This window comes from Mesoplodon densirostris, chromosome 3 (genome assembly GCF_025265405.1).
Source record: "Mesoplodon densirostris isolate mMesDen1 chromosome 3, mMesDen1 primary haplotype, whole genome shotgun sequence".
Lineage (NCBI taxonomy): Eukaryota > Metazoa > Chordata > Mammalia > Artiodactyla > Ziphiidae > Mesoplodon > Mesoplodon densirostris.
Window position 1 is genome coordinate 176,246,851 of NC_082663.1, and position 19,762 is coordinate 176,266,612.

Consider the following 19,762-nt stretch of genomic DNA (forward strand, 5'->3'; position numbering starts at 1 on the left):
ACATGTCATTCATTATACATTGTTTCAAAACTATAGAATGTACAACACCAAGAGTGAGCCCTAAATATGGATTTGGGGTAACTGGGATATGTCAGTGTAGGTTCATCAACTGTAACAAATGTGCCACTGTGGTGAATGATGTTGATAATGGGGGAGGCTATGATGTGCTGGGGTAGAGAATAAATGAGAAATCGCTATACCTTCCTCTCAATTTTGCTGTGAACCTAAAACTGCTCTTTAATACTTTTTTGTCTTTTTTTTAAAAAAAACAGAACAAAATGAGAAACTAGTCACCTCTCCCAGTCTTTGCAGACTGGTTCTGTGCTAGAGCAGTCCTTTACTAATTAGCTGGCTTGTTCTCAGCCTAGGGATCAGATGGAGGTGAAAACTTAAGAGCTCCTTAGGTCTTTTGTGGTTGGGCCTTATGTTGGTTTTTCAGCTGCTTTTAAATGTCTTGATTTCCCAAAGCTTAACCATAGCCTCTCCTCAGGGTTTTAGATGGTCTATCTTTTGTTTCTACCCTCAATGTCTTGTCCCAGGTGTCTGTGGGACTGTCGTCCACCCACAACTTTCAGGAGCAGTGCCTACTGCTTCTCCCCACCTGAGTTCCGAGACCCAGTACTTCTGGCAGCCCTCAGACAGGGTAGAACTTTACAAATAAAAGCTCCCCTGTTCCCTCTCTGTTGGAGCAAGGGAATTGGGAACTCAGCTTTGGCCACTCCAGACCAAGATTTTGCTACACTGAGGAAGGGATGGGGCAAGGGCAAGTAAAAACATCACAGTATTACCATGATTTCAAATGTGTTTTTTTCCTTGATTGAGTTTTCGGGGTTTTTTTGCTGTAGATCTTTTACTGTTTTTCAGAGCTTTCATATGGTTATTTTAGCCAGTTTCTAGTTGTTTTTTGATGTTTCCAAGGGGGGCTGTGGGCTTGGAGTTCCCTGTTAAGACATTTGCTGACGTGCCTCTACTTTGACTTTATATTAACATTGTACTAGAAATCACAGCCCACTCAATATGGCGATTAAAAGAAAGAAAATAATAAAAGAAGCAAAAGTTTTGCAAAAGAAACAAAACTGTCATTCACATATTATATTACATAGAAAATCCAAAACACACAATAAATTCATTATTGGAATTTATAAGACTTCAGGCAGTAAGCTATACACAAAACCGGTACTTTACAAATGAAATTTAAAAAGAGATAACACTTACAATAGCTTCAAAAAGTATGAAACACACTCATAAAACTCACAAAAATATGTAATACTGCTATGGAGAAAATATATGGAGACTTAAATAAAAGGATTGCTGTACCATGGTAATGGATTGTTAAACTCCATATTGTTAGATATTAATTTTCCTCAGGTTGATTTATAGATTCAAAGAATCCAGTCAAAGTCTCAGCATTTTTATTTACAAGTTGACACGATGATGATTATTCATGAGTTGATTATAGCCAAGACAGTTGAACAAGAACTTATGGAAGGATACTCATTCTACCTTATCGAGATTGCTTCCTAATATGTTAACAAAGAGCAGTATTCGTGACCCTATTCCGTGCTGCAACTTGCCTCCGTACTTACCCCAGACACTTCCAACCCTGCTTTCCTTTCGCTTTTTCCGATAATGCTTATTTTCTAAAATGCTATATAATTATGTTCATGGCTTATTGTCTGCTCCCTCTCTCCTTCCTCCACCCCCACCCCCCAAAATAGTTCTCCAGAGCAATGATCTCTGTTTTGCTCACTGAGGTATTTCAAATCCTTTACAATAGGTCTTGGCGCGTAGCAGGTGCTCAATATACTTATTGAAAGACTGAAGAGGAAATAGGTTTGTTTTTGGCGGTTGTCTACTTGCCTTACTGTCATTTACGCAGATACAGAGCTACATGACACTGTCCTCGGCGAAACTCAGTTTCCTCCCGGAAGAACCGGGAACCCAGGAGCCGGCAACTCACGGAGCGCGGCCAACGAGCCCAGAATGAGTACCTGGGCACATGACAGGCGCAGCCGAGCCTCTCCACGCAGCAAGCGCGGAGAACTACACTTCCCAGAATCCTTGGGTTCTCGCGTGGACTACATTTCCGAGAGGGGTTAGCGACCGTTTCCCCGCCTCCACTACACTACCCAGCTCCGGACCTGCACAGGGAGCCGGGCGTTAGTCGCTGGCGTGAGCGGCGTTCTGGGCTGAGGTCGGCCCAGGTAGCATCCCGGGGAGTCCCGACCCGAAGTTGCTGTTCGGCCGTGGCAGTTCCGGAGCCTCCCGCCTGCGGCCCGCGGAACCCCCGAGGCCTGGGTGAGGTGAGCGGCGGAGGCTCGGCAGGATGCGGGAGGGAGGACCGGGCTTCGGGAGGATGCGGCGCCGGGGTATGGGACAAAGGCCCAGGAGGCGCGAGCCGGGCCTTTGTGGGCGCCGGCGGGCCGAGGGCCGGGCACCCCGGCTCTGTCCGCCCGCCGCCACCAGCCATCCCACAGTGCCCCTGAACTAGACAGGTCGGGCACTTCGTCCCCATTGGCTGGACCCAGCCACCCTTCTGCTTCCTCCCGATCCATTCCGTGCGCTACCTGCCCAGCGCCTGCTGGCATTTGAATTTGTTTCGGGCCGGCAGTGAACGTGAGAAATTTCCTCCCCTTACCATCACCCCTGCACTCCCGAGTGACAGGCTTGTTTTGCGCGAGAAGTGAGTCGCCGGCTTCCCCCAGTGGCAGAGCCAGGACTGGAACCCAGGTCTTTGGTTTTCTGTGCCCTTTCCTCAAGACAGCAGCCCCTCCCCGCCATAGGAGAGCTGATGTTTTCCCTTTCCGAAGCAGCTTTCTCTAGAAATCTGGAAATTGTTTCCTTGACAGGAGGGGGAGGAATTGGGTGGGAAGGCTTGAGGTGGAGAAAAGTTGTCACATGCACGCAGGGAGGTTAGAGCAGGTGCTCTGGAGCCCGCGGTGCTTGGAATCCTGGTGCCACCCTCCCTGGCTGTGTGGACTGGGGCAAGTTGCTCCCACTCTGCCTTCAGTTTCCTGATCTATAAAATGGGGTGCTGACAGTGCCAACTGTGCTGTGGGACTCAGTGATGTATTGGTAAGTAGTGCCTGGCACGTGGTGAGGCTCAGGGAGTTGCTGCTACTGCTGATAGAGTCCTAGGACCTTTTCCTCTGAGCCAGGGAAAGAGCTGGGCCTGGACCAGGACCCAGCCCTTCTCTCTGGTCCTGTCTACTCCTAGCTCCTGACTTCCTTCCTGAGGGCGCATGGCATCATTCTCAGGTGGTGTAAAGGTTTCAGAGCTGCTGATTCTGAGGGGTGCAGAAGGGGCTTCCTCCTGGCTCCCACTTTCTTCTCTCAGAATTGGCTTCTGGAGACTTCTCCCATCCTAAGGGGAAACTGCCCAGAAAGAGGACATGGCTACTGAACCGAGGGAAGCAAGGTCTCAGGTGAGTGCATTACCATCTCAAGTCTTACGGACAGATAGGTTTGTTTTTTAACCCTCAAACTGAAGTTCTCTCCCCAGTACAGTCTTCGCCAGGATTTGGAGCCCATGTCCTTCTCCCTTTGAAGAGTTGGTCCATCCTGGTGGATGGTGGATTGCATAGGGAGTGCTTGCCTCCAACCCCCCAATCCATGGCCTGTGTTTCTCTTTTTTTTTTTTCTGATAGACACTCTTTTATTCATTAATCTCAATTCACTGTATGATTACTGAATTGACAGGTAAGGTGCCACATGTCTTATACCACTTGGGGTCAGAACAAACAAACATGTGCACTTGGCAGAGTTCCTTTCTGGCCTGTCTCCTTTGCTCACTCATGTCCCCCTCCCTACCCTTGGCCAGAATGCTTTTCTTTTTCTTTCCACCCCTGAGAATCCTCATGATACCTTACCCAGGCTTTTCCCAGTCCATAGTTTTTAGTTTTTTCTCCCTCTTAACTTTCTGGATCATGTGCCTTGCTTCTATCACTCTCTTGGAAACTGATCTTGACCTGCCATTGTCATCTTTATTCTGTGGGAATGAGGGTGGGACCCCATCCAGGTGAGGCGGTGTGTGAACAAAGGATAGCCATTTTGGTGGGGACACAGATGGAGAGGTCTCTTGACTTTAAGAGCTCAGAGAAGACTCCTCAGGTAGTGGCAGAGAGGGTTTTGTGGGATATCAGTAGTGGAGAAGCAAGGTATACAGGGTGTACAGTTAGAAGTGGGGCTGTCAAGCCAGACAGCCAGGTTTGAACCCGTATCTTCTGTTACCACTTATGGGCCTTAGGCAATTGCATCTCTCTGTGCCTCAGTTTCCTCACCTGTAGAATGGGAATAACAACCATGCGTACCTCATAGGGTAGATAAGAGGAATTGCAGCATGGCAAGTGTTTCAGTAAGGTCCGGGCACATAGTTGATGTTCAATATGTGGTGGTTGTGGTAGCTGAACAATATTATTCTAGTACATGATACTATTATTGTTGATAGATAAAAATTAACTGTACAGTGTTTTTAGGACCCAAAAAATACTGTTCATTCTGTATTCATTTTCATCTAACAATAATAGTTAATGTTGCTGGGGGAATATCCCGAGGGCTTTACCTTTGTTCTCACTCTCATAACAGCACAACAGTTATTACCCCCATTTTACACATGAGGAAACTGAGGCCTAAAGAATTCAAGTGACCTGAAATCAAACCCAGGTATGTCTGGCCTCTGAGTTCATGCTGGTTATTGTCCAGCCATTCCTCTGGTGCATCTCTCAGAACACGTGGTAGGCCCAGCCCCTGTGTTACCAGAGCTCTCTGCAGTGCGATGTTGTATATCATTTGGACCCACGAGATGTGATGGTGGTTGATCTTCTGAGGCTATGGCTAGGACCTGCCTTTGCATATTTGGACTGCTTTTTTCTAAGGCTTTCACATTCCATTCCAACAGAGCCAAGCTGCTCTCTTGCCCAGAATCTTCTCTGTCCCTGTGTGTGAGTCCTATGTGACATTTCTCCCTAACCTCACCTGCTGTGTGGGATTGTGTGTAAAACTCAGTAATAAGATGTTTAAGGTCAGAGAGAGAGTATACCAAGTGCTGTGTTGAAAGAAAACTTTAGTTATCATCCTGTCTCTGCCATTAATAAAGTATGTGACCTGGAATCTTGACTGTCCTGAATCTTGTGTTTCTCGTCTCTAAAATGAGGATTAACAGATACGGTGTATGGTCCTATCCAGCTGCACATTTTCCTTTTAGTGTTCAAATTCATGCACTTTTCTTGTCTGCTAGTTAGATTGTAAGATCTTTGAGAGCAGAGATCATTTCTTGTGTTCCTCCCAATGTGCCAATAATTTAATGCTTTTTTGTACCATAAAAATACTGCATGATCGTGGCAAAAAACTTTATAGAGAATAAAATATGCACATATATATGTATGGGTATATGTATATATGCTTGTAAATGTACATATGTGCATAGATGTGTGTATGTACATGTATTTGTCTATATATTTTTTCCGTATATGCAAAAAAAAAGTAAAATCACCCTTAATCCCACCATCTGGAGATAATCGCTGTCAGCCATTTGTTATGCATCTCTCAGCATCACTTGCTATGTACATATATAATTTTTTTTCAAAAATGGGAACAGACTATACATACTGATATGTAACTTGCTTTTTATACTTAACATTATTATGAATGCCTTTTTAAGTCAAAAATATTGACTTACACCATCAATTTTAATGATTTCATAGTACTTTATATTGACATGATAATAGGTAAGATCCGAACCTTTAATATGAGCCATGTATGGTTTTAAGTACATTGTATGGATTATTTCATTTATTTATTAACTATTTGGTAGGTTTTGAGAGGCAGTTTTACAGAGTGGTTAATAATGGAACCTTAGACATCCACCTGGAATTGGAATCCCAGCACTACCACTGACCAATTTTGTGACTTTAGACAAATTTCTTATCCTCTCTGTGACTTCTCTTGTGTAAAACGAGGACAATAATAGTACCTTCTTCCTAGGGTTGTTGTGAAGGTAAAATAAAGATTTACACTAAAGATTAATATAAAGCTCTAAGAATAGTACTTGTCCTGAAGAAGACATTCAGTTAATGATAGCTGTTTTAATTTCCATTATTACTGTCCTCAGGCTTCAGAGAGCATACAGATAGTGCCTTAAATTATTTAACCGAGCCTCTGTCAGTGATTATTTAGGTTGTAGGTGTTTCCGTTTCTCTGCTGTTAACTAACACCATAATAAATGTCTGTGTGTGCATTTTTTTGCACTGTTCATTATCAAACAATATGGTAATTGGAGAGTTAAAGAGTATGCACATTTTAAAGCTCTTAATATGTATTATCAAATCGCTATTAGAAAGATTATTCTAATTAACACTCCCACTAATGGTCTTAATACCTCCACACATCTCTGTGTGGTTAACACAGGGCCTGGTTCATACTTCATGCTGCTCAGTATATATTTGTCACAGGGCAAGTGTTCATTAAACCAGTGACTTGAAACCTTAAGAACCTAGAATAATATAGAAGCATTTCATGGTAGCCTGTCTACTTCCCACTGCTGCCTTCTTCACCCTGTGTGATGGGTGGTCTTGGGTGAGCTGGGATGCTTGTCTCTACAGCTGTCAGTGACATTCGAAGATGTGGCTGTGCTCTTTATGCGGGATGAGTGGAGAAAGCTGACTCCTTCACAGAGAAACTTGTACCAAGATGTGATGCTGGAGAACTATAGCAACTTGGTGTCATTGGGTAAGGAAATTTCCTCTGTTTAGAAATTGGGATAACTCAGCATCTGATTCCCTGGATAAAAGACGTGGATCATCAAAACTTTAGCTGGGCTTTGCCTTAGCACTGTACAAATTGGATCTCCACAAATAAATCTGAAAAACTTTTTCCCGCTCATAGGCATGGATGCCTCATGCCCCACAGATGGGACAATCTACAGAGCTGCACATTAGAAATTCCCTCATAGTTCAGGCATTTCCCACTATGATTGTTCTATGATGTATCTGCTCATCTCTAAGCAGAGAGCATCTTTCATCCCTCTTCTTTGACCCACCACTTGCCTTTCCCATTCACTTTTCCAGCTAGATGAATACTGTATAATCCATATTTGAAAGGGAGCCAGATAGTGTTTTCTCATTTTAAACAATCTACCTGATATCTTCTCCATAGATACCTGTTTATAAATATGAATTTAGTCTGTACATCTCATATATTTCCTCTTTTTTTTTTTTTTTTTCTTTTTGCGCTATGCGGGCCTCTCACTGTTGTGGCCTCTCCCGTTGCGGAGCACAGGCTCCGGATGCGCAGGCCCAGCGGCCATGGCTCACGGGCCCAGCCGCTCCGCGGCATATGGAATCCTCCCAGACCGGGGCACGAACCCGTATCCCCTGCATCGGCAGGCGGACTCTTAACCACTGCGCCACCAGGGAGGCCCTATTTCCTCTTTTATAGAAAGCTAATGGTACCCTATTTCAAGGGTACATGTTTATTGTATTTTCCTAACATGCAACTAATTATTACATTGTTATGTTTTACAAGTCCCTTGCTTTTTCCCTAACACACCCCTCACATCATGGGGGCGGAACTTGAGCACCCTAAGGAGCTCTTTGTATCATCCTCTAAGTTTCCACTCAGATCTCAGATACCTCTTCGTGTCAAAACCAAGTTTGTTGTTGTTTTTATTTTTTTGTTTTTTGTTTTTTTTCTATGAGCAGGACTCCTATTTTCCAAACCTGAGGTGATCTCTCTGTTGCAGCAAGGAGAAGATCCCTGGAAGGTAGAGAAAGAAAGCCCTGGAGGCTCCTCTGTAGGTGAGTGGGTGGGGAATCTCTGCAGGCAGCAGTCTGGTAAATGAGTACAACTTGGAGATGTTGGTCAGGGAAATTTCTCCAAATTCTCAGTCCTCAAGAAGTTGTGGAGAAGGGTCACAAACTTCTGCTTCATCTCTGATAATCACTTCACAGGTAAATCTCTCAGGATCTTTATTCTTTCCTCTTGTTTCAGACGAGGGCTACATTTTCATGTATTCATTGAGCAAACTTAGTCCATTTAAGGAACTGCAGATAATTCATTCTGACTGAGGCCCAGGGTTTGGGAAAAGAAAGAGATGAGGAAGGAAATGAGATCAGAAAGCCAGGTGGGGGCCACACTCTTAAGTGCTTTGGTACAGTTCTTAGAGATGGGAACTGTCTGTGGGTGACTGGAAATAATTCAAGGATTTTAAGCAGAAGAATTGCATGGTTCTTGATATTTTAGAAAAAATGGTCAGAGTCTGAAACACTTTAAATGTCCTTCAGTAAAGGCATATAAAGAAGCTGAGGTGGGTCCCTACTCTGGCACACAGCACCACAGCCAGAAACAAGAAGCACTGGTGTGGGTGGAGCTCCAAGGCACGTGAAGGACTAAAGCTAGTTACGGCACATGATTATGACCTGTCGCCATTTATGTGTAAAGAAAATTATGTGGGTGTTTGTCTATATGCATAACATGCATGTAAGTGCCAAGAGAAAGGTCGCGGGACACCTAAGGTGGTAACTAGTTACATTTGGATTAGGATCGAGAATGAGTATTGATGAAAGGGGACTTTATTTACATGTAATGTTATTAAAATTTTCACAGAGAATATATTCATGAAGTCCTTATTATGCAATTTCAATTTAATAAGAACGGTCACTTTGGAAACACTGTTGGTCTTAGATTTGAAGTGAGGAAAAACTACAGGTGGGAACCTTCTGGAGATTATTGTGTAATGCAGGCAAGACGTTACCTGCAGGAAGGCACGTGCAGTGGGTTCAGGAAAGAGGAGAGAGGGACTTCCCTGGTGGCGCACTGGTTAAGAATCTGGCTGCCAATGCAGGGGACATGGGTTCGATCCCTGGTCTGGGAAGATTCCACATCCCGCAGAACAGCTAAGCCCATGCACCACAAGTACCGAGCCTGCGTGTCACAATTACTGAAGCCGGCGTGCCTAGAGCCCGAGCTTCGCAACAAGAGAAGCCACCACAATGAGAAGCCCACGCACTGCAACAAAGAGTAGCCCCCACTTGACGCAGCTGGAGAAAGCCCGCGCACCGCAACAAAGACCCAGTGCAGCCAAAAATAAATAAATATAACATTTTAAAAAAAAGGAAAGAGGAGAGGTCCCTTTGTTAAGGGTTCAGGACGAGTTCAGTGTGGGATGGGTTTCATTTGAGTTGTGAGTGAAATATGGGTAGAGGTCACCAGTGGACAGCTGTAGAAGGTATACAGGGTTGGAACTCAACAGGGAGGTCAGGGAGCCGTCAGTGAGAAGGTGACATTTGAAACCTTGAGCTGAGCAGATGAGGGAACGGAGGAGAGGACAGAGTCCCCGGAAACCTCAGTGTTTATGAGGCGGGTTAAGAAGGAAGAATCTGTGGCTGAGCCTGAGAAGAAGTCACCAGAGGAGAAAACTGGCAGATTCGGCTGTCATGGAAGTTGAGGACTGAGAGCTGTTGAATTGGGGAGGCCAGGGCTCTGGGGGAGCCAGGTTCTAACCCTCGCCCACTGCTTTCCTGTCCCGTGATAAACAGCAATGCAACCTTGGACAGAAGGACGCAGGTCCTGCCCTGGCGGAGCTCAGTGCAGGGGGAGGCTAATCGCACACAGGGCTGTGGAATGACAGCCTCCGGTGAGGACCTCGGGGGAAGAGCCGCAGGTGCTGTGAGAACATGGAACAGGAGGGGTGCTGTGGGCAAGGCTTCCCGAGGAAGGGCCGGATCCCATGTTGTGAGAAGCGTTCAGGCACAGGAAGAGTATGTCCGAGAGTCCAGACAAAGGAAGCCGGCGTGTGCAGACGGGAGCGGGGAGAGGGGGGGCCAGGACCTGAGAGCCAGGCACAGTCTCTGAGGAGTTAAAGTACCCTGGCCACGGGCCCAGGTTTATATTCTGCAAGGATCAGCCTGCAACCAATGTGGAGCCACCTGGCATAGACGTGGTAGGACTTGTCTGAGGTTGCTGTCAGGTCCAGACGAGTCAGTGATGACCCCTCACAATGGGGGCCCAGCAGAAGGGCTGTGGGACAGGCTGTCTCGATCCCTAAAGCGCCCACACCTTTAGTAGAGCTCATTCTTCTCCGTATAAGGTGAGATCTTTTGAGGTGGGAACCACACTTATCTCTCTTTATATCTTTTAACTGTCATTTGGGAGAAATATTCTAATTTTGTGGGAACTGCTGGAGACCACCACAAAGTAAACAGAGAACGCAGGCAGCAGGGAACCAGTGGAGTGTTTAGGAGGGGCGTCAGGTGTGGACTGAGTCTGGTGTGAAAGATCAGGGGAAGAGAAGGAAGAATTGTTCCCTTTCCATTCGCCTCGGGAGCCTCTGATCCATGAGGAGTCCCCCTTCCTGAGTGAAGTGTTAGTTGGATTAAACTGAGTAGAAAGTATGACTGGAGTCGAAAGCTGTCCAGAGAGACCCTGAAGACACCTAGTGGTGATGTCAAGTCCTTCTCAGGTTTGGGAAGCTGTCCCTGAAGGAAAACTCTGAGTGGGTGTCTGGAGGAAGTAAGGACATCAGAGCCAACCAGTGTGTGCGTTTCTCTTGATGGAATGAACCTCCTCTCTTTGGTCAAAGGTGACAGTCAGATGGAGCGTCCTGGGAGTGCTGGCGTGTGGTTGTGCCTCTCCTGCACCCCTAGCGAGTCTCCCATCTGCCTGGACTAAAGTGCCCTCAGAACAGTTTCCCTTCCAAAGGGAGCTAAGTCCTCTGTGAGCTCAGGTGAAGGATCTGGATGTTCTTGGAAGCACCTTGATCATTAACTCTAGACCAGAACCAAAAACCGACCCTTTGAACAGCCAGTGATGGAAAAGCTTATGCTTCCAGGATAGGACTCCTAGAACCTCTAATTGCCTCCAAATGTGCTTTTAAAATATTATTTTCACATCAAAACTATTTACAACTAGGAAAAATAAAACGAACAGACAAAACAAACTTTGTCACCCCTGGCTCTGTCTGTTTTATATTGAGAGATGGGAGGAAATGGCTCAAAGAGACTCATCTGAGTCTCTTGCTTAAGAAATGAACCCAAAGTCTAATCACTTTTCTGGAATATTTTATATATACATATATATGTATACATATATACATATGTATTTTACATATATACATATATATATAATATGAAACGTCTCATGAGTTTGGTTGACACCCAATGTGAAAATATTCTTAAAATCAAAAATTTAAAAATTCAGGGATGATTAGGTAAATTAACTCCAATGAAAAAGTGTTTTTCTTTGTCTTTTTCTCTTTCTTTGTTATATTTATGCTAGAATTCAGGGCAGACTGAACCTGGCAGGGTGGTCGGCTGAGGGGTCCTGTGTGGGCTGCCTTCCACCCACCAAGATTTGATGAAGCTGCATCTGCTAATTCTTTTAATTTGCAGAAAGGTGCTGTAGGGGTTAGAGCAGCAGTGGTTTTAAAATAACATGCAGTGGTTTTAAAGAGTTAATTTACAAGGTGAAAGTTGAGCCCAAATGCTCTATAGTCCTGTTTAGTATGTTTGATTTAGTCTTGTTCTCATCCCCTGCCACCAACATCTATTGTCCTTGTAGCTGCCAGAATGCTCTATTTAAAAGGTAGATCAGGTTATCTCACTCCCATGCTCAAAACCTTTCGTAGCTTCTATCCCATAGGACACAATCCAAAGCCCCTAGTGTGGCCTTCGTGGTCTGGTCTTGGATACCTTTTCACCTTCACCTCCTTCCTCTCTGCCCTTCATTCAAGAACTCGAATCACCCTGGTCTCCTTGTAGTTCTTCAGACAGGCCACCTCAGGGCCTCTGCACTTGTTTTTTCCTCTCCTGGACCATTCTCCCTGAGTCACAAGCCCACATGACTGACTGCCTTGAGTTGCACAGGTTTCTGTTTAGATGGCACTTTGTCTATTAGACACAGCACATCTGAACATGGCCCTCTGTCCTCCTCATTCTTTTTTTTTTTAATTTTATTGAAGTATAGTTGATTTACAATGTTATGTTAATTTCTGCTGTACAGCAAAGTGATTCAGTTATACATATATGTATTCTTTTTCATATTCTTTTCCATTATGGTTTATCACAGGATATTGATTATAGTCCCCTGTACTATATACAGTAGGACCTTGTTGTTTATCCATTCTATATATAATAGTTTGCATCTGCTAATCCCAAACTCCTAATTTAACCCTCCCCCACCCCCTTCCCCGTTGACAACCACAAGTCTATTCTCTATATCTGCAGATCTGTTTCTGTTTCGTAGATAAGTTCATTTGTGTCATATTTCAGATTCTACATGTAGGTGATATCATATGGTATTTGTCTTTCTGACTTACTTGACTTAGTATAATCTCTAGATCCATTTGTGTTGCTGCAAATGGCATTATTTCATTCTTTTTTATGGCTGAGTAGTATTCCATTGTGTATATATACCACATCTTCTTTATCCATTCATCTGTTGATGGACATTTAGATTGTTTCCTTGTCTTGGCTATTGTAAATAGTGCTGCTGTGAACATAGGGGTGCATGTATCATCTCTTACTTTTTTTTTTTTGACAAAGGAAACAACATTTTTATACTTAATGCGTTCTTTAAAACATGCATGCAAGTTAAATGTGGAAAATCCAAGCAACAGACTTAAATGTTATAAGAAGGTCTCTATTCTCAGAGAGCTAAAAAATAAATGTGGACACGAATTTTAGTGGTGTAATCTCCATTTCACTTATAGTTTTAATTTTGTTCATTTCCTTTACAGTTCAGTGGCTTGACTCCTTTTTTTGTGGAGGGGAGGGCTAGCTGTCTACTTTTTAAAAAAATTTTTATTGGAGTATAGTTGCTTTACAATGTTGTGTTAGTTTTTACTGTATAACAGAGTGAATCAGCTGTACGTATACATATATCCCCTCTCTTTTGGATTCCTTCCCATTTAGGTCATCACAGAGCATTGAGTAGAGTTCCCTGTACTATGCAGTAGGTTCTCATTAGTTATCTATTTTATACATAGTCTCAATAGTGTATATATGTCAATCCCAATCTCCCAATTCATCCCACTCCCCCTTCCCCTTCAGTATCCATATGTTTGTTCTGTACGTCTGTGTCTCTATTTCTGCTTTGCAAATAAGATCACTTATACCATCTTTCTAGAGTCCATATATATGCGTTAATATACGATATTTGTTTTTCTCTTTCTGGCTTACTTCACTCTGTATGACAGTCCCTACGTCCATCTAAGTCTCTATAAAATGACCCAATTTCACTCCTGTTTATGGCTGAGTAATATTCCATTGTATATATGTACCATAGCTTCTTTATCTATTCCTCTGTTGATGGACATTTATGTTGCTTCCATGTGCTGGCTATTGTAAATAGTGCTGCAGTGAACATTGGAGTGCCTGTGTCTTTTTGAATTATGGTTTTCTCTGGGTATATGCACAGCAGTGGGATTGCTGGGTCATATAGTAGTTCTATTTTTAGTTTTTTAAGGAACCTCCATACTGTTCTCCGTAGTGGCTGCATCAATTTACATTCCCACCAACAGTGCAAGAGGGTTCCCTTTTCTCCACACCCTCTCCAGCATTTATTGTTTGTAGATTTTTTTGATGATGGGCCATTCTGACCAGTATGAGGTGATACCTCATTGTAGGTTTTTGTTTTTTGTTTTTTTGTGTTTTTTTGTTTTTGTGATACATGGACCTCTCACTGTAGTGGCCTCTCCTGTTGTGGAGCACAGGCTCCAGACGCGCAGGCTCAGCGGCCATGGCTCATGGGCCTAGCCGCTCTGCGGCATGTGGAATCTTCCCAGACTGGGGCATGAACCCATGTCTCCTGCATCGGCAGGCAGACTCTCAACCACTGTGCCACCAGGGAAGCCCCTCATTGTAGTTTTGGTTTGCATTTCTCTAATAATTAGTGATGTTGAGCATCTTACCATGTGTTTTTTGGCCATCTATATGTCTTCTTTGGAGAAACGTTTATTTAGGTCTTCCGCCCATTTTTAAATTATTATTATTATTTTTTTATACTGAGCTGCATGAGCTGTTTGTATATTTTGGAGATTAATCCTTTGTCAGGTGCTTCATTTGCAAATATTTTCTCCCATTCTGAGGGTTTTCATTTTGTTATGGTTTCCTTTGCTGTCAAAAGCTTTTAAGTTTAATTAGGTCCCATTTTTAATTTTTGTTTTTATTTTCATAGCTCTAGGAGGTGGGTCAAAAAAGATCTTGCTGTGACTTATATCAAGAGTGTTCTGCCTATGTTCTCCTCAAAGAATTTTATAGTGTCTGGCCTTACATTTAGGTCTTTAATCCATTTTGAGTTTATTTTTGTGTATGGTGTTAGGAACTGTTCTAATTTTCTTCTTTTACGTGTAGCTGTCCAGTTTTCCTAGCACCACTTATTGAAGAGACTGTCTTTTCTCCATTGTATATTCTTGCTTCCTTTGTCATAGATTAGGTGACCATATGTGTGTGGGTTTATCTCTGGGTTTTCTATCCTGTTCCATTGATCTATATTTCTGTTTTTGTGCCAGTACCATACTGTCTTGATTACTGTAGCTTTGTAGTATAGTCTGAAATCAGGGAGCCTGATTCCTCCAGCTCCCTTTTTCTTTCTCAAGATCGCTTTGGCTATTCGGGGTCTTTTGTGTTTCCATACAAATTGTAAAATTTTTGGTTCTAATTCTGTGAAAAATGCCATTGGTAATTTGATAGGGATTGCACTGAATCTGTAGATTGCTTTGGGTAGTATAGTCATTTTCACAATGTTGATTCTTCCAATCCAAGAACATGGTATATCTCTCAATCTGTTTGTGTAGTCTTTGATTTCTTTCATCAGTATCTTATAGTTTTCTGCATACAGGTCTTTTGTCTCCTTAGATAGTTTTATTTCTAGGTATTTTATTCTTTCTGTTGCAGTGGTAAATGGAATTGTTTCCTTAATTTCTATTTCTGATCTTTTATTGTTAGTGTATAGGAATGCAAGAGATTTCTGTGTATTAATTTTGTATACTGCAGCTTTACTAAATCCATTGATTAGCTCTAGCAGTTTTCTGGTGGCATCTTTAGGATTTTCTATGTATAGTATCATGTCATCTGCAAACAGTGACAGTTTTATTTTTTCTTTTCCAATTTGGATTCCTTTTATTTCTTTTTCTTCTCTAATTGCCGTGTCTAGGAGTTCCAAAACTATGTTGAATAATAGTGGCAAGAGTGGGCACTAGGGGTGCATGTATGTTTTCAAATTATAGTTTTTTCTGGATATATGCCCAGGAGTGGGATTCCCACCAACAGTGTAAGAGGGTTCCCTTTTCTCTACACCCTCTCCAGCATTCTTCCACAGTCTTTATGCCCTCACCATGTGTTATTTTCTCTCAGGGTACTTATCACTGCAAAATAGTACTTATTTATTTATAATCTGCTCTTCCTCTGAATTATAAACCCTCTTGTGCTGGGTTGTCTGTTTCATTTGTACCCATTTCTCCAGTACCTAAAATAGTGCTCAGTCAGAGTTGGCTTCCAGTTAATGAATGCATGAATGACTTGGCTAGGTTAGTGGTGATGGACACAGAAAGAAGGGAACCAGTTTCAGAGACGTTTAGGAGATAAATGCAGCAGGACTTAAAGATGAATTGGACATGGAAGATAAAGGAGATTGTGTTGTCAAGGATGCTTGCTTGGTTTGTGACTTGTTCAGGGATGGATAATGATATAATTCACTGAGATAGTGGTACTAGGAGATCAGATTTGGAGGAATGATACCAATTTGATTTTTTACTTTAGAGGGAATTTTACTTTAAAAATTTTTTTTTTGATTTTAAGATAATTTTAGATTCACATAAGAAGTAGTACAGAGAGATCCCATTGGTCCTTTACCCAGTTCCAAAACTATAGTTCAAGACTGCAAACAAGATATTGATGTTGATACAGTAAAGATATGGAAGAATTCCTTCTGTCACCATAAGGATCCTTCCTGTTACTCATTTTTAGACACCCACTTTCCTCTTGTTCCTTGTCCCTGTTCCTCACCTCCTCTTATTCTTAACCCTTTGTAACCACTAGTCCATTTCTATAATTTTGTCATTTCAGGAATGTTATTTAAATGGAGTCATACAGTATGCAACCTTTTAGGACTGTTTTTTTCTTCACTCAGCATAATTCTCTGGAAATTTATTCAAGTAGTTCCTTGTCAGTATTTCCTTGTTCCTTATCAATATTTCATTCCTTTTGATTGCTGAATAGTTTTTGTAAAATACATATACCACAGTTACATAACCATTCACTGTTGAAGGATATATGGGTTGTCTCCAGTTTCTGACAATTACAACATTGCTATAAACATTTGTGTACAGGTTTTTGTGCAAAAGTAAGTTTTTATTTCTCTGTGATAAATGTGGAGGAGTGCAATTACTGGGTCATGTTGTAGTTGCATGTTTAGTTTGAAAGACACAGCTAAATTGTTTTCCAGAGTGGCTGTACCAATTTACATTCCACCAGCAACGCAGCAGCGTATGAGTGATTCAGTTTCTGTGCATCCTTGCCAACATTTTGTGTTGTCAATACTTTTATTTTAGCCATTCTGATAGGTATATGGTGATATACACTGTGATTTTAATTTGCATCTTCCTAAGTTCTAATGATGTTGAACATATTTCCATGTACTTTTTTGCCATCTGTATATCTTCTTTGATGAAATGTCTGTTCATGTCTTTTGTCCATTTTCTAATTGTATGGTTTGGTTTTTTTGCTGTTGGGATTTGAGAGTTTTTTATATATTCTAGATGGTAGTCATTTGATGGATATGTGGTTTGCAAATATTTTTTCCTAGTCTTTAGTTTCCTTTCATCCTCTTAATTGTGTCTCTGAGGAACAAAAGTTTTAATTTTGAGAGGTCTGGTTCATCAGTGTTTCCTTTTATGGATTGTCCTTTCGTTGTCAAGTCTAAGAACTCTGCCTATCCTCATATCTTGTAGATTTTCTTCTGTGTTTTTTCTAAAAATGCTGTAGTTTTACACTGTACATTTATTTCTGTGATTCTTTTGCATTTAATTTTTGTATTAGATATAGGATTCGGTCAAGATTCATTTTTTTGGCTTATGGCAGTCAGTTGTCCCAGCATTATTTGTTGAATAAGCTATCTTCCTCCACTCAGTTCTTTTACCCCTTTGTCAAAAAGCTGTTGAGCACATTTGTGAGTCTGTTTCTAGGTGTTCTGTTTCACTGATCTGTGTGTTTATCCCTCCACCCACATCACACAGTGTTGATTACTGTAGCTATATATAGGCTTTAATATTGGATGGGTTGATTATTTCTTTATTCTTTTTCAAAGTTGCTTTAACTATTCTAGTTTCTTTGCTTTTCCATATAAATTTTAGAATAATCTTATTTATATCTACAAAAAAATCTTGCTGAGATATTGCAGTAAACCAAGTAAACTTGGAGAGAGTTGAGATCTTTACTATGCTGAATCTTCCAATCCATCAATATGGTGTATCTTACCATGTATTTAGCTATTTTTTGTTTTTGTTTTTGGCCACAATGTGCAGCTTATGGGATCTTAGTTCCCCGACCAGGGATTTAACCTGGGCCCTCAGTCCCTCAGCAGTGAAAGCGCTGAGTCCTAACCACTGGACCACCAGGGAATTCCCTATTTAGCTCTTACTTAATTTCTTTCATCAGTGTTTTGTAGTTCGCAGAATACAAGCCCTGTACATATTTTGTTACATTTACACCTAAGTATTTTTTGAGTAATTATAAATGGTATTGTAAATATAATTTCAGTGCCCACATGTCCATAGTATATGGAAATAATATTGATTTTTGTATGTTTATCCTTGTATCCTGTGACCTTCCTAAACTCCTAATAGTTCTAGGAAATGTTTTGTATATTCCTAGGGATTTTTTTTATGTACTATCATCTCAAGATAGGGATAGTTTTATTTCTTCCTTTCTGATTTGTATGCTTTTTATTTCCTTTTCTTACCATATTGTACTAAGTAGACTTTCAGTACTATACTGATTAAGAGTGGTGAGAACAGACATTCTTGCCTTGTTCCCGATCTTAAGTATAAAGCATTTAGCCTTTCACCATCAAGTATACTGTTAGCTCTAGGTTGTTGCAGATGCTCTTTATCAGGTTAAGATATTTTTCTGGGAGGCCAAATGACCTTCACTTCAGCAGATTACATTTATAACATAGTGATTAAAAGAGATTTAAGAGTCATACCAACCAAATGCAGTGGGTGAACCTTGATTGTTTCCTAATTGAAAAAATTTATGAAGCAATTAGGGAAGTTCAAACACTTCCATGTATATAAGATGCTACTAGTGAGTAGTGTTAAGTTCATTGGCTGTGAGATGTTTTTCTTTTAAGACCTTAGCCTTGAGAAATGCATTTGGAAACATTATTAGATGAAATGATATGATGTTTAGGATTTGTTTTAGCCAGTCTGATGGAGGAGTAGTAGAGCTTATATATGAAGTGTTGGTGGTTGTTGTTCCATTGTACAGTTCTCTCTATTTTTGTATATATTGAAATTTTTCCATAATAAAAAGTTTTAAAATACGGAGTTACGAAGAAGAAATTGTCTAGACCAGCATTCCTTTTTTCAATAAGACACAGGATGTTCACAAATGTGCAGTACCACACCCATCTATAATTATACTGTTATGTGTAGTTCCCAGCATACCAATTTTAAGTCTTTCAATCCTCTGGTTCTCAAGAAAGCCCTGTGAGAGTGCCAATTAAAGTCACATTTTTATTGAGATATGACTTGAATCTGACTGATCATTGGATAAATCAGGGAAATACTTCAGGAAATAAGGCCAAAAAGCCTTATTTGGGGTAAAAAAAAATATTGATTCTGCCTTCAACCCTCACCCTTATTCCTTCATGTAGTATTGGGGAAAGTTTTTTTTTTTTTAATCTCCTGCCAACCCAGAAAAACCTCTCCAAAAGACAGAAAACAGTTACTATTGAATAAACATTAAACCAGATTTCCGCTTGCATCATAGGTAACCTGCTGATGAGATTAAAAGGGTGGGGTTTCTTTCTGTTTTTGTAATGTAGCTGAGCAATTATGTACATGTTCTCGAGGTTAATTGTAATTTGTCCTCATTTAAGGGGACTGACAACACAGTTAGCTATACATTCTTTCATATTTATCCTAAATTCACCTGGCAGTTGGGCTATCTGTGCTAGTGAAAAGAAAACTTCTGGTATAGTATGATGAGCAGGTGGTGACAGTTTGGAGCTAGGCACTAGGTAAACTTCCACAATGACAGGGAGATAGGATCACTATCTTTCTTGATGTTTACATTTCAAAGAGATGGCTCCCAGGCTCTCAAAAACATTCCTGGTTTGTAATGCTCACAGAGGCTTTACAAGTTTACATACATATCAAAGGCATAGAGGAAGGATTTACAAATACAAATTTTCTCAAAGAATATTCTAAGAAAAAGGGCAGGGGTGGCAGCACATATCTTTCCCTTTGGGCAAAAGGGAAAATTCAAGTTTTAAGTTTTCACTAGCAAACTGCTAGTCCCCTAAAATCCTAGAAAACTGTAACCACTGCCTGTACCTTTTTCTTGCCTACATTCCTCCACTATCTAAGGATAGTTTGGATACTATTCAAAGCTCACATTTGCTTCTGTTTCTATCTTTTGCTTTTGTTGTAGAAATGGTCACATTGTGTTGTGACTGCACGTTGAATTATTTGTTTCTAATGTTAAACTAGGCTCCTGGAGGAAACGAATTATTTCTTTTCATTACTAGATCTCTGGTGTCTTACAGA

At 41.3% G+C, this 19,762-nt stretch overlaps 1 protein-coding gene across 2 annotated transcripts in view; it reads left to right on the forward strand.

Annotated features, from left to right (window-relative positions):
- The first annotated feature begins 2,212 nt into the window (after positions 1–2,212).
- LOC132486006 (zinc finger protein 354B) overlaps positions 2,213–19,762 on the forward strand; it is a 30,190-nt gene continuing 12,640 nt past the window's right edge. Inside the window, exons 1-4 of one of the 2 annotated variants that reach the window (XM_060092658.1) lie at positions 2,213–2,303; positions 3,218–3,425; positions 6,600–6,726; positions 7,698–7,793. In XM_060092658.1, coding sequence (XP_059948641.1) covers positions 3,393–3,425; positions 6,600–6,726; positions 7,698–7,793 — 256 coding nt within the window. In that variant the 5' untranslated portion in view covers positions 2,213–2,303; positions 3,218–3,392. The remainder of the gene's footprint in view (positions 2,304–3,217; positions 3,426–6,599; positions 6,727–7,697; positions 7,794–19,762) is intronic. The other variant, XM_060092659.1, reaches the window with a different exon arrangement.